Consider the following 14,453-nt stretch of genomic DNA (forward strand, 5'->3'; position numbering starts at 1 on the left):
AAGCTATTTAATTGTACTAATTCATTTTCTTACACAATGTAGCACAGCAGATGTCTTTACATATATAAAGCTAGAAGTAATGAAGTGTAAGCTGAAAATCATAATGTTTGCACTGTACAATTTTTCCACAGGAGCGCTATGAAAACTCTGAACTTGTTCTGTTCTGAGTGAACAGCAATAACCGATATACAGGATCTACCAAGAGAACCATAGATATAGCATAATAAAACACTTTCTTGTAATATAAAAATAAAACAAACTAATATACATCTCCTGTCTGTATCTATCTATTAATGACATCATGTCTTGTCTCAGTGACCACATGGTCTATTCTTCATCTTACAGACTCAACTGTAAGGGTCCTATTCCACGGGCCCATAGGCACCCGATCAATAATGTAAACAAGCTCCAATCTGCTATATCAGCCCTCATTTACTGGGCCTATTCCACTGCCCAATAATCGTTTAGTGAGGGCTGCAGGGACATCATTACTGATGTCCTTGCAGCCCTTGTTTAAACAATATACATTACCTAGCCATGCTGCAGGGCGTCTCCTACGCTCCTTCTCCCGGTCCCGCATGCAGCAGCAGCTTCGGTGCGGCCTGTTTGCGTGACAGACTGCTCAGCCAATCATTGGTTGGGGAGGTCCCGGCCAGTGATTGGCTGAGCGGTCTGTCAGCTCAGACAGGTCGCTCCGAAGCTGCTGTCTCGTGCGGGACCGGGAGAAGGAGCGTAGGAAAGCCCTGCAGCATGGTTAGGTAAAGTATGGTTGTTGTGGAATCGTCGGTAGCCCGCCGCACACCGCTATTTCACGTAGCAATGCGCGGTGGGTGCCCGGTAATTTTAGGTTTGCACCTTAATAAACGATCAGCTGATGACACGATCATCGCCTTATCGTTTGTCTCTATTTCACGGAGCAATAATCGGCCGAATTATAGCTCGGTGGAATAGGCCCCTAAGGGTCACAGCTTATAACCCCCCCCAGAACCTGGTGGACACAATCACAGAGGCCCCGACCCATGAGGAAGCAGATATGGAAGATTGCTCCTGTTGGATAGGACACATGCCTGAACAAGGAGACGCAGTCACGCAGTGACTTAGAATACATGGTGGTTACGTGCACAAATAAAAAAAAAGTTTGTGGTTATTTTTTCAATCTGCCGCCTGGTTCCTGTGATCTGGGCCATTTTCTAAATATCACAAGGTCACTTCTCTACCCCAATGACGTGGACCTTCTGAACCAAGTCCGGCCCTGGCCTGGGGCCACTGGGCCCACCTCCAGTGCACAGAGTGACCTCATTCACATATATAGAAAATGACACAGATTGCAGGAACCAGTTGCGGATTGAAAAAAAGTCCACACTTGTGGAATCAGCGCAGTGGTGCCCATAAGGTAGTATCAATAGCTTAATATGTTGATTTAACCAGTACATTCCCTTTAAGAGAAACTGTCCACAAGTTGTAGCACAGTTTGAGCAGAATGACCTTTGAGTATAAGGTATTCATGAGCTGCTGGCTCCCCCACTACTGGCTAGCAGATACCTTCCAGTGCCTAAATTGCCCAGTGTGGTTTCAGTGGTTAAAAAAATAAAAACTGACTCGCCCATTTTCCATGTACCGTATATTACATGTCCAGTAATGACCAACATACTACTTGTGAATGCTGTCTAAGGGGCCTATTCCACAAAGCGATAATCGTCCGAATCATCCCGATTCGGCAGATTATTGCTCGGTGGAATAGAGAAAACGATCAGCCGATGATCATGTCATCGGCTGATCGTTTATTTAGGCCCAAACCTAAAATCATCGGTCACCAACCGCGCATTGCTTTGTGGAATAGCGATGTGCAGCGGGCGACCGTTGATTTGAGAAGCAGCATACATTACCTAGCAGGGCTTCTCCCCCGCTCCGTCTTTCTCCCCGGGTCCCACTGCGTAGCATCAGCTTCGGTGCAGCCTGACTGAGCTGTCACACCGCTCAGCCAATCACTGGCCGGGACCGCCGCGGCGAGTGATTGGCTGAGCGGTCTGACAGCTCAGTCAGGACGCTCCGGAGTTGATGCTGCGCCGCAGGGCCCGGGGAGGAATACGGAGCGGAGGAGAAGCCCTGCTAGGTAATGTATGCTACAAAGGCTGAAAGCACATCGGTAATGATGTCCCTGCAGCCCTTGCTAATGATTGTCGGGCCGTGGAATAGGCCCAGTAAACGAGCGCCGATTTAGCAGATCGGCACTCGTTAACATCGTTGATCAGGCCCTGCTTGGCTCGTGGAATAGGACCCTAAGACTGACGAAGACAAGCAGCGGCACCTGGTCTTATGAGATGTTAAATTCTCAATAATATTAACGGTAATCTGCTTTATTCATGAGAAATCAGATTATTAGGGCCCGTTCACACAGGCGGAAATTCCAAGCGCAACCCCTGCCGTCTGCCTCACTGTTTCAATGTAATGTGTTGTGCACCTCTGCTCTCCGCTCAAAGAATTGACATCAGAATTGGATTCCAAGTGGAGTCCGCGGGGAGGGTGCCGCTCAGAATTTCCGCCTGTTTGCCCTAAGCATATGCTATTTGCTGTCTGCTGTTTTTACTGGACAATGTATGCAACAACAAAACTTGTTAGGGTTTTACCTTGAGATAAAATCTGCAGCGGATTACAGTACCGTAAATTGGATGAGATTTTACAGCAGCAGAAAAAAATATGCGATGCCCACAAGCGTATATTAGCAGAGGAGCAATTTACTTACTCATAAAGGACATCAGGGTCATCGGGACTCTTATTCTCATACTCTAAAAGTTCAAGAAAACTCTGCATATACCTAAAAGGGAAGCAGAAAGGACAGTTTACACTACAGCTCCTCTGTATTTGAAATTTCAGGCTTGTTTCTGCCTATTACATAGTTTCACTAGGTCTTCATGTAAAATAATCAAATACCAACTTGTAAAGCTTTGAATTTACTGCAAGGCTGAAGATTAGAGATGCCGCAGAGCTCCATCTGGCCTAAAGGAGGGCATGTCTGACTGTCCAAAACCATGGGGCCCCAATTTGAAGACACCTAGACACCCTCCAATGTGCTGTGCACGGCTCTATCTGCAGGACTGAGAAACGGTGGTGGTATGTGACATCAGCTGCCAGGGACCCATACCAGAGACCAGCTCCCGAAATTCTTCCAGTAGCCTTGGTGGTGAGATTCCTGCCTTTAACCTCATTTGACTTTTGTCTGACCCTGCTTCGAACTATTTATGACCTGACCTTCAACTCTGCCACCTACTATGAATTTCTGGACCTGGAACTTTCTGTTTAGTACCAACCTAGATTTGTTCTGACAATGTTTCTATTGCAGCCTGCAACAACCTGCTCTTATCTGGGGACTACCCAAAGTACTGTAATCCGGGAATTAAACCCCCCATAGGGGTTAAGGGTGAATAACAGAAGGATATCCTAGACTCCACATTTTAGGTTAATCGCTGTCAACTCTATTAGTCTCTGAAATGCTTCCTCAATGTGAAACTCTATGGCCCAGATTTATCTGTCAGAGACACAAATCAGACACACTGACTGATTAATCTGAGCCATTATACTGTTCTTACCTGTATACTCTCATGTAGTTAGGAGCCAGCATGCGGTATACTCTTAGACAACAGTCTGACAGAGGGCATTAGATTTAGGAATGCCTCCAATACACATAAGAACGTGAAAAATATTGCATGCATGTGCTCTTATTGGTAAGATTAAGGTGCTGCAGGACACCTCTGGAAGCGGCCTGTATTCCTTGAGAACAATGGCGATATCCAACGCAATCCTTTTACCTGAACATCTGCAGTCAGTGGAGAGTCTGGACACCTATAAATTGTGTATGGTGCCCATTAAAGCTAAACTGATAATGCACAGGAACGTATGTAGCAGGCAAATAAACCACAAACTGATTTCAAGAGTAGGTTACAGCTATTTGTTTTACTTTTACGGCATGTTAGAACCCCAGACACCTTTCTTCTGGTGTCTTGGAGGTCAGATCCCCAGACACCTTTCTTCTGGTGTCTTGGAGGTTAGATCCCCAGACACCTTTCTTCTGGTGTCTTGGAGGTTAGATCCCCAGACACCTTTCTTCTGGTGTCTTGGAGGTAAAATTCCCAGATGCCCTTCTTCTGGTGTCTTGGAGGTTACATCCCCAGACGCCTTTCTTCTGGTGTCTTGGAGGTCAGATCCCCTGACACCTTTCTTCTGGTGTCTTGGAGGTTAGATCCCAAGACACCTTTCTTCTGGTGTCTTGGAGGTTAGATCCCAAGACACCTTTCTTCTGGTGTCTTGGAGGTAAAATTCCCAGATGCCCTTCTTCTGGTGTCTTGGAGGTTACATCCCCAGACACCTTTCTTCTGGTGTCTTGGAGGTTAGATCCCCAGACACCTTTCTTCTGGTGTCTTGGAGGTCAGATCCCCTGACACCTTTCTTCTGGTGTCTTGGAGGTTAGATCCCAAGACACCTTTCTTCTGGTGTCTTGGAGGTCAGATCCCCAGACACCTTTCTTCTGGTGTCTTGGAGGTCAGATCCCCAGACACCTTTCTTCTGGTGTCTTGGAGGTCAGATCCCCTGACACCTTTCTTCTGGTGTCTTGGAGGTTACATCCCCAGACACCTTTCTTCTGGTGTCTTGGAGGTAAAATTCCCAGATGCCCTTCTTTTGGTGTCTTGGAGGTTACATCCCCAGACACCTTTCTTCTGGTGTCTTGGAGGTCAGATCCCCAGACACCTTTCTTCTGGTGTCTTGGAGGTTAGATCCCAAGACACCTTTCTTCTGGTGTCTTGGAGGTAAAATTCCCAGATGCCCTTCTTCTGGTGTCTTGGAGGTTACATCCCCAGACGCCTTTCTTCTGGTGTCTTGGAGGTCAGATCCCCTGACACCTTTCTTCTGGTGTCTTGGAGGTTAGATCCCAAGACACCTTTCTTCTGGTGTCTTGGAGGTAAAATTCCCAGATGCCCTTCTTCTGGTGTCTTGGAGGTTACATCCCCAGACACCTTTCTTCTGGTGTCTTGGAGGTCAGATCCCCTGACACCTTTCTTCTGGTGTCTTGGAGGTTAGATCCCAAGACACCTTTCTTCTGGTGTCTTGGAGGTCAGATCCCCAGACACCTTTCTTCTGGTGTCTTGGAGGTCAGATCCCCTGACACCTTTCTTCTGGTGTCTTGGAGGTCAGATCCCCTGACACCTTTCTTCTGGTGTCTTGGAGGTCAGATCCCCTGACACCTTTCTTCTGGTGTCTTGGAGGTTAAATCCCCTGACACCTTTCTTCTGGTGTCTTGGAGGTTACATCCCCAGACACCTTTCTTCTGGTGTCTTGGAGGTAAAATTCCCAGATGCCCTTCTTTTGGTGTCTTGGAGGTTACATCCCCAGACACCTTTCTTCTGGTGTCTTGGAGGTTACATCCCCAGACACCTTTCTTCTGGTGTCTTGGAGGTTAGATCCCCAGACACCTTTCTTCTGGTGTCTTGGAGGTAAAATTCCCAGATGCCCTTCTTTTGGTGTCTTGGAGGTTACATCCCCAGACACCTTTCTTCTGGTGTCTTGGAGGTCAGATCCCCAGACACCTTTCTTCTGGTGTCTTGGAGGTCAGATCCCCACCAACACATTGGTGAACAAGGATCAATGGGTCATCAATGTTATACCTGAAAAATCCTATAAACTTATTTTAACAAGAAAATATAAAGTCTAACCTACCAGGACCGTACTAATTTCACAGATGGCCTCTGGAGCAGGTTTTCAGGCAGCAAGTTAACCTCCTTAAGTGTATTTGCCAGCCGTACTGGAAGTTCTTTCCGCAAAAAGAGGTAAGATGTTTTCTCGCAGGCATTGTTGCGTCCTGCAATAAAAATCAAGAGCATTACTCATTTGGGAAAAAATACTGCGATTTTAAGTGATTTTCCGGGAAAAACATACTTATGAGGTGTCCATAGGATATTCATCAGCTGTCCGGCACCACACTACATAGTGAGTGGGTCCAGAAACAGTTTGTCTGACTGACTGTACAGCTGCCCTATACATAGCTCCTCAGTACCTATTTCCTAGAAAACTCCTTTAAATTATCAAATTCTGTCATCAATTGTCACGCTGGATGAACATATCACTGGTGGTCCCCATCAGCTTCTCTCCTGATTAATAGATCTCTCAAGAAAGGATGGTAAGGCAGGCAGAATCCATCAGTCACCATCCTGATGGCTCAAGGTTCAAGCTGCTTGAAAGTGATAACATGTTTCCTATAAGGCTAGGTTCACACACAGTAAAATAAAAGATAAATATGACTGTAATTTTGAACAAATAAAGCAATGTGTGAACAGATGAAAACTGCTGTATCTAGCAAAAGCAGGCCGTAAATTTTAGGATGGTCATTGTTTGGGTGGCTGTACTCCATTATGGCCATTATCCTATTTGGTGTGTGCATTGACGGCCAATTTCCCCTTGACTTCAATTGAGAGAACTGTTATATTGAAAATATGGCTGAAATTTTAACCTCAAAATTACTATCGTATCTTTATTTTATTCTACAGATTGTGAACATTGCCTTATATATATATGATATTCTGCTCTAAACACATTTTATTACTTTTTATTTGTGGACATTCAAATGAACAGCAGACAATGTAAAGAAGGAAGGCACTAGGACTTATGGCTTGTAGAGAAGGGGTTCCCTAACAGGACATATGGACATGAGTGGTCATCCTTAGGGTGCGTTTACACAGAGAGATTTATCTGACAGATTTTTGAAGCCAAAGCCAGGAATAGATTGCAAAAGAGGATACATTTCAGTCTTTCCTTTATGAGCTGTTCACTGATTATAGTCTGTTCCTGGCTTTGGCTTCACAAATCTGTCAGATAAATCTGTCTGTGTAAACGCACCATTAGACAGCACCAAAGGGGTTGTTGACCATTTTTTTTTCCCTTTCAAATCAACTAGAGTCATAAAGTGCCAGAGATTTGTAATTTACTTCTATTAAAAAATGTCAAGTCCTCCAGTTCTTATCAGCTGCTGTATGTCCTGCAGGAAGTTGTGTATTCTTTCCAGTCTGGAGAGCAGGAGAGGTGGGGATTTGCTACTGCTTTGGACAGTTCCTGTCATGGACAGAGGTGGCAGCAGAGAGACTGGAGAGAACACCACATCCTGCAGGACATAAGCAGCTGATAAGTACTGGAAGACTTCAGATTCTTTAATAGAAGTAAACTAAATATCTCTGACACCAGTTGATTTCAAAGGAAAAAAAATTGTGAAGAACCCCTTTAAGTCAAAGCAAAGTAATTATTATGTTTAGGAGCCGCTGTATTGATAAGGCTCACTGATATTTACACAGACTACAATTAGATTTTTTGAAAAGACAAATTGCATTTCACAAAATCCCAGGAGAATATTATAAATCTGGTGGGTGGAGAGGGGGATATATAATCCACTGTACATGAAGTACAAATGACCAGTAATCGGTAATCTGAACAAAAATGGCTTCAAACAGAAGGAAAAACACTCCCTATTAATAAGGATAATAACCATAATTTCCCTCACATATGTAAAGGGACTTCCACAATGAGGCCTCTTTTAATAGCTGCCTTGTCCACAATATAAACACTCGGAATAAGCCACATTGCACTTACATTATTAAATACCCATTGCTTCCAACACTAGACCAATTACCCTGACATTATAGTGGTCCTTTGAAAGAAACCACTCCGTTTAAGTATTTACTAAACAAGTCTTTTTCTGGCTGAATTTCCCCTAGGTTGGCAAACTCCAATTCCTTTCTTCGATAATCAAGGGTTTCTTTCACCTCCAGCTCCCGATACTCTCTCCCTCGTGTAATACACATTGAGGAGGCTGAGCCGAGGGTTAGTTCTATTATTTGTGTTGTTGCCGCAAATTTTCTTTTTGATATTTCTCTCTCATTAAAGGATAACAGATCTTAATTCTTCGCAAAACAGAGTTTTACGACTAAATGAAACCTTATGCTCCCCTGGTGCTCACTTACAGCGATTTCATATCTGGGATGTAAGTCCTTTTAGACATAGAGGGGGAAGGTGCACATCCCTATCAAGACATACGGGCGAAACAAGGCCAATGTCACCAATGTTGCGGCAACACTGTGCAGCTATTGGACGCTGCATGCAGGCGTGGTTTGTCCACATGTGATGTCTGAGATACACGCCTAAGCAAAAGGTTACAGCAGTCTTCTATCAGACAACCCCTTTAAATCTAATATAAAGTGTTAAACTAGTCTATGGGAAAATTCCCTTTTTAAAAGGGTTATCCAGCGCTACAAAAACATGGCCACTTTCTTTCAGAGACAGCACAACTCTTGTCTCCAGTTCAGGTGCGGTTTGCAATTAAGCTCCATTCACTTCAATACAGCTGAGCAGCAAAACCCCGCCCAAGCTGGAGACAAGAGTGGGGCTGTCTCTAGAAGAAAGTGGCCATGTTTTTGTAGCAATGGATAACCCCTTTAAACAATGTGCGCACTATGTTATAATATCACATTATTAGATAAAAAAGAAAAAAAATTACGACTAAAATTCAGCCCTTATTTTGGTTTTATTTTACATTGTTGTTTTGAATGAAGTCATGGGTTTGCACATGTTTGGGTCGGCCACCATTCCAATCAGCAACTGGGCCACACATAATCTTCCTCTTCCTAAGAAAACATACAACAGCATGTTGTACTTTGATGGTGCATTTTTTCTGCCCCCTGTGGCTACCACTACACCAGTCATGTCAAACTCTGGCTCGCGGGCCAATTATTTTTGGCAATTCACAGATTGAGCTGCATCTGGCCTGCTGAGATCGCATTAGATTATAATATGGGTGGTCCAGACAGCCGCTCAGACTACCCAGATTATAATCTTGTAGGGCACAGGCAGTTTTTTAGTCTGCTGCCTAGGAGTATGTGAGTGGTGTCACAACGCCGGCAGCGCAGTAATGTCATCGCACATGCCCTGCGTTAGGCGCCTCCTGTGGCCTCTGGGGCCACAGAAAAGGGTGAGTCCAAGCTAATGGGTCAAGCTGTCATCCCTGGACGGCCCCCAGAACCCACCCTTTCCCTGAATACGGCCCCCCCATACTTACATAAGAAGATGAGGGGGTCGGCTGTATCTCTGTGACAGGACCGGCAGGATGGGGTAAGTATGGGGGGGCTGTATCCAGGGGTAGGGTTGGTTCGGGGCACCATTCACGAGTGATAGGTTTCCTTTAACAACTGTTCTGGGGGCTTGCTACTATATAAGATTCTATTGGGGAGGGCAGGCTACTATATAAGACACTATGGGGGAGCTCTGGCTACTAAATGAGGCTATTGGAGAGGGCTGGTTACTATATAAGAGACCATTGGGGAGGCCTGGCTACTATATGAGACTATTTGGGAGGGCTGGTTACTATATGAGGCTATTGGGGAGGGCTGGTTACTATAAGAGGCTATTGGGGAGGGTTGGTTACTATAGGAGACTATTGGGGAGGACTGGCTACTATATGAGACTACTGGGGAGGGAGGGCTGGCTACTATATGGGCCACTTAGTAGGCTGTTTACTACATGGGACACTTGGGGGCTGGCTACTATTTGGGCACTATTGGGAGGGCTGGCTAATATGTGGGCCAATTTTGGTTAGGTTGACTACTACATGGGGCCATATTGGGGAGGGGGGGAGGGTTGGCTATTACATGGGTTGGGGTTTAAATCATGTCAAAGCATAGTGCACAACACTGGGAGATGCACACCACTCACAGTGCCAGGAACGCCGCACACTGCTCTGACAATGCCAGGACCGCCACATTTTCTAATAATTATCAAGGTTGGTCTGCGACTTTGTCCAATTCTTTGATTTTTGGCCACTGTGTATTTGAGTTTGACACTCCTGCACTAGACTAAAGCCCAAGTTCTGCACTGTATATGGTCGGACTATCCCAACAGGCAAAGTACAGATGTTGGATTTCAATGGCTTATTTTCTTCTTTTTTTGCTTTATACCTACTATATCAGATTTTCAAACTACATTTTTGAACTCATCTGCAAGCTAACAGGTTTACACAATGTCAAAACTAGATTAATAAATATACTTCAAAGGGTTATCCTCAGGTCCCCTCTCTTCATGCTCCTGGCCTGCTTTCACTTCCTGCTTTGGGTGTAGGGCAGGCACCTCCAGTCTTGGTCAGTCTGTTCTGGTCAGCAGCATTTTGCTCCTGTGCTCTGCACTTTGCTATTCTGTGTTTACTTCTGCTATGCCAAGTCCCATCCTGACAGCTCCACGGCCTGGTTACTGTCAGTGTGAAGATGGGAGACAAGCAGTGAGGGAATAAGTAACCATCCTGACCACTTCAGCTAACACAGAGAGGCAGCCAGGAAGCCACAGAATGTGCTGTAAAAGGAATGGACAGCTTAGAGTGCCTAGCAGGGAGACAAAGTTAATAAGGCAAATAGAACCAATTGAAAAGTTTCTTAACGGATTTCTAACCGGTGAGCAGATTCCTAAACAGTTCCTTATCTGACCATGAAGACAGACAAGTTGCTCATTACCAAAGAAGACTCTTTACTATCTGTAATGACACTCGGGTCTTTCTTTGTGCCTCTCATAGCAGAATAGTCCTTAAGGATTAGCATGTTAGCACCTTCCTAAGCGGCCAATGACCACCATTTCTCTATTATATTAGCAATACCACCTCACGCTAGAAGATGATCTACCAACGTCACACAGCTCTGGAACAGTAAATGTAACACCACTGCAGCACAGTACTTTATGACCTGCAATTTCTTAAAAGCTTTTACAATTCTATTCATTGAATTGTAAGGACAGATTTCCCCCCACCTCACCCCCACAGAAATTGCTATGTACAATGTGTAGTTAATTAACATGGCCGCCGGAAAGCGCAGCTACAATCATTTTATAAACCTCTCTAATCAATGAGTTCTCCTCTATTTTCTGCCCATTTTTCCCAAATACTATGCCGGAAAAGGTTATTCTTATACGTGGCTACAAGCCTTTTACAAAGGTTTCATCAAATGTTTACCCTTCAAAGAACAACGTTTAAGAGGCAGAACACTTATCGAAGGCCATTTATAATGAATTTGATCCCACCAAAAAATAAATAAAAAAAAATTCTGTTCTATCGGAGGAACACTTAATGACTTTCATAAGTGTACTCAATGGTACAGGACCACAACAAACTCATCCTGTTTAGAAGTGTAATGGCCCATATTTTAGGGAACTAGATTATATGCAAAACGGCAAACTCTAACCTATACCAGCAAATTCCCCACAAGCACCCTGAATTGTGTTGACAGCCTACAGATTATCATCTTTAAACATTCTAAGGCTATGTTCACACTACGTAAGTACCATAGTAATCACGTCTGTTGTAACAATGGCTGTGATTACACAGTACTTACATAGTGCTGCACCAGGATCCGGGAGCGCCGGGATCCCTAGCGGCGCTGCAAAAAACTGATATGTCAGTTTTTTGCATCCGCTATTCATTGAATAGCAGCCGCAGAAAACCAGTCAGTTCACACAAAGGAGGGTGCGGCTCTAGTCGCACACTCTATTGTGTGCTGCGCCAGCATCCGAATTCAGCGGCAGTAAAGATCTTTTCTGACACCAGCCATTCCATCACCCGTCCGTTCGCTTTAAGATTTTCACATGGATACAAAATCTTGAGCAAGATAGATCCACCAGGTACCAGAAGGATATATTCTCTACTGCCTTATGGCTTCAGGCTTCTTTGTCATTTGATTTGACATTTTACATTACGTCTGTGGAAACTTGGCTCTATTCATAGCTGCTAAAATGTGAAGGTTGTCCTGCGGACACTATTTTATTGGCGGCCTTCAGTAAATATACTTGTAACATTACACAGCAGTAAGCTCTTCTTATATTCTAAGGGGCATGGCATCACAGCATATGATACTAGTGATGGCTTCCCCCAGTCTACATCATCAGCAGGACAGGAATCAAAGGGACAGACATCACAGTGACTGGTAACACATGCAGATGAAGAGGACCAGTTTAAGAGAACAGAACATGGCACTTGATTTACATGGGATAATTATTGTTTATGTTTTTATAATTTAGAAGTTAAAGGGATTGTCCAGGATGAGAAAATAACACAGCTACTTTCTTTCAAAAACAGCAGCACCACTGTCCTCAGGTTGTGTGTGGTATTACAATTTAGCTGAGGTCAGTATCTAATGTTGGAAAAGAAAATCTGGCTCACACTTGGTTTCTCCAGGTCATTTTGGAGATGGTCACTGGGCTTGCGGTCAGGGCTTTGTGCAAGCAGTTTGATTCCTCCACCCCAAACTCATGAAACCATGTGTCTACGGATCTCACTTTGGCTGTATGGTACAGTTCTTGTGCTGATGTCACGTCAAGGAACAGTTTAGGGCTATGTTCCCATGACAGGATTTTATTGTGAAAAGATGGACGTTTATTAGTAACGATGGCCGCAAATAATGACCATGATCTATTCATAATGAAGGCTGCTTTTTCTTGATAAATGTCAGCCCATTCCCATAGTGGAATGCTGTTACTTCTAGAGGATTCCACAGAGTCACTTTCTTAATGACCCTTCCTACTAGCAATACTCTAATTCTCTATACAGATGAGTAAGCTCTGTGCTTGATTTTATTGACCTGTTTGCAATATATGTGGCTAAAACAATCGAGATTAGGGGGGATATCACAGCTTTGGCCATATCTGGTATTTTAAAATGACATATTTTCAAATATATATTTAAATTCAACCATTCCGTCCAACAACCCCTTTAGGCCCTAAAGGGGTTGGCCACTTTATAGTAAAATTATTCAGTATACAGTATTAGTAAGTGTACTCACTGTATATACTGACTGTAGCTCCCTGTGTACCTCACAGAGCTAAAATCAGACTCCCCTCCTCCAGGCTGTGCTGTCCTGCTCTGTGCTGAGTCTGTCCATAAGATGGCTGACATGGAGGAGCATGTGACCATGCCCCGCCCCCAGTGTCCACCACTGAGCCTTTATATGCCTATGGTGGACACTGGGGGGCAGGGGGGCTGAGCATGGTCACATGCTCCTCCATGTTGGCTAGCTTATGTACAGAAACACCACACAGTAGGGCAGCACAGCCTGGAGGAGGGGAGTCTGATTTTAGCTCTATGAGGTACACAGGGAGCTGCTGTCAGTATATACAGTGAGTATACATACTAATACTGTACACTGAACTATTTTACTATAAAGCGGCCAACTACTTTAACTGAAACTGTTCAAAGGTTGTTGCCAGGTACTTTCTTACCTCCATAAGCTACCTCTTGTATACTAGTCTTCTAATTCAGGTATGTTTATAACCTATCATGGCTTCATTTGGCCAATACTGGCAGTTTGGGTAGCTGCGTGACACATCAATGAATCCATACTCAATACACTTATTACATGAAGTGTTACAAGAGTACAGAGGAGAATATGCAGACACAATGCAGGCTTACCAATGCTCTGCCAAAGTGACTGGCCTCATATGAACTTCAGCCAATCATTAATCCACAATCAGCTTGCTGACACTCATTGCTTGTTGTGGAACAACATCTAAAAGGAAGAATGTTTTGCAGCTCGGTGACTGGAAGGAAAGCCAACAAGGAGATGGCGATGGACATGAACATGGCCATGTATAAATAATGGTGATATAATTCAATGGTTTTTAAACCTGCTTTTGGAAATTACCATTATTACAGCTGCATGTTATTTAGCCGGTGGAAAGAAATAACAGACTGACCTAAACCTACTCTGCAAGCTGTCCCATTGCCTTCTCATGTGTGGTTTTACAGCTAAGAACTGATCAAACCACCAGGAGTCTTATGATGCGTTTACACAGGCAGATTTATCTGACCAATTTTGCAAGCCAAAGTCAGGAATGGACTTGACAAAAGAGGGAATCTCAGTCTTTCCTTTATGACCTGCACCCTGTTTATAGTCTGTTCCTGGCTTTGGCTTCAAAAATCTGTCAGATAAATCTCTCTGTGTAAACGTGCCATTACAGATTAGGTCTCATTACAAGATGTAGCAGCGTAATAAATGGTCGTTTTCTCCCCAAAATCAACGCATTATAAGCAAGATCTGGTGTATTTATTGCTATAGTATACATACAGTATTTACACTGTATCTCTATACATCAACATTACAGCTATATATATTCAACAACCAGACCACTGCTTTTAGAGCAGAGCAGTGGATGGTAACCTAGACAAAGAGCTGTCAACGAGAGGAAAAAGGGCATTTTATAAGGAGGAGAGAAGTTTTCTAAACGAATACATTTGCAAATATATTTATCTTGATGAACCCTACAAGTTTAGCTATGTTAGTTAACATGTGAATACCCCTTTAATAGTTGAAGTGCATATAGGAAACTAAGTAATATATCCTTTTAGAGAAAAGTGCCTTTCTCCATTTAATCAGGCTCCTTTCCTGCTCACT

General features: G+C 43.9%; 1 protein-coding gene across 1 annotated transcript in view; it reads right to left on the minus strand.

Moving 5' to 3' along the window:
* Positions 1-14,453, minus strand: part of PDK3 (pyruvate dehydrogenase kinase 3) — a 48,187-nt gene that overhangs the window by 19,628 nt on the left and 14,106 nt on the right. The window contains exons 2-3 of the mRNA XM_069944488.1: positions 5,710-5,851; positions 2,744-2,815 (exon numbers count right to left, since the gene is read on the minus strand). Of these exons, the coding sequence (XP_069800589.1) occupies positions 2,744-2,815; positions 5,710-5,851 (214 nt within the window). The remainder of the gene's footprint in view (positions 1-2,743; positions 2,816-5,709; positions 5,852-14,453) is intronic.

The sequence above is a fragment of the Dendropsophus ebraccatus genome, chromosome 11 (assembly GCF_027789765.1).
Source record: "Dendropsophus ebraccatus isolate aDenEbr1 chromosome 11, aDenEbr1.pat, whole genome shotgun sequence".
In the NCBI taxonomy this organism is placed as follows: Eukaryota; Metazoa; Chordata; class Amphibia; order Anura; family Hylidae; genus Dendropsophus; species Dendropsophus ebraccatus.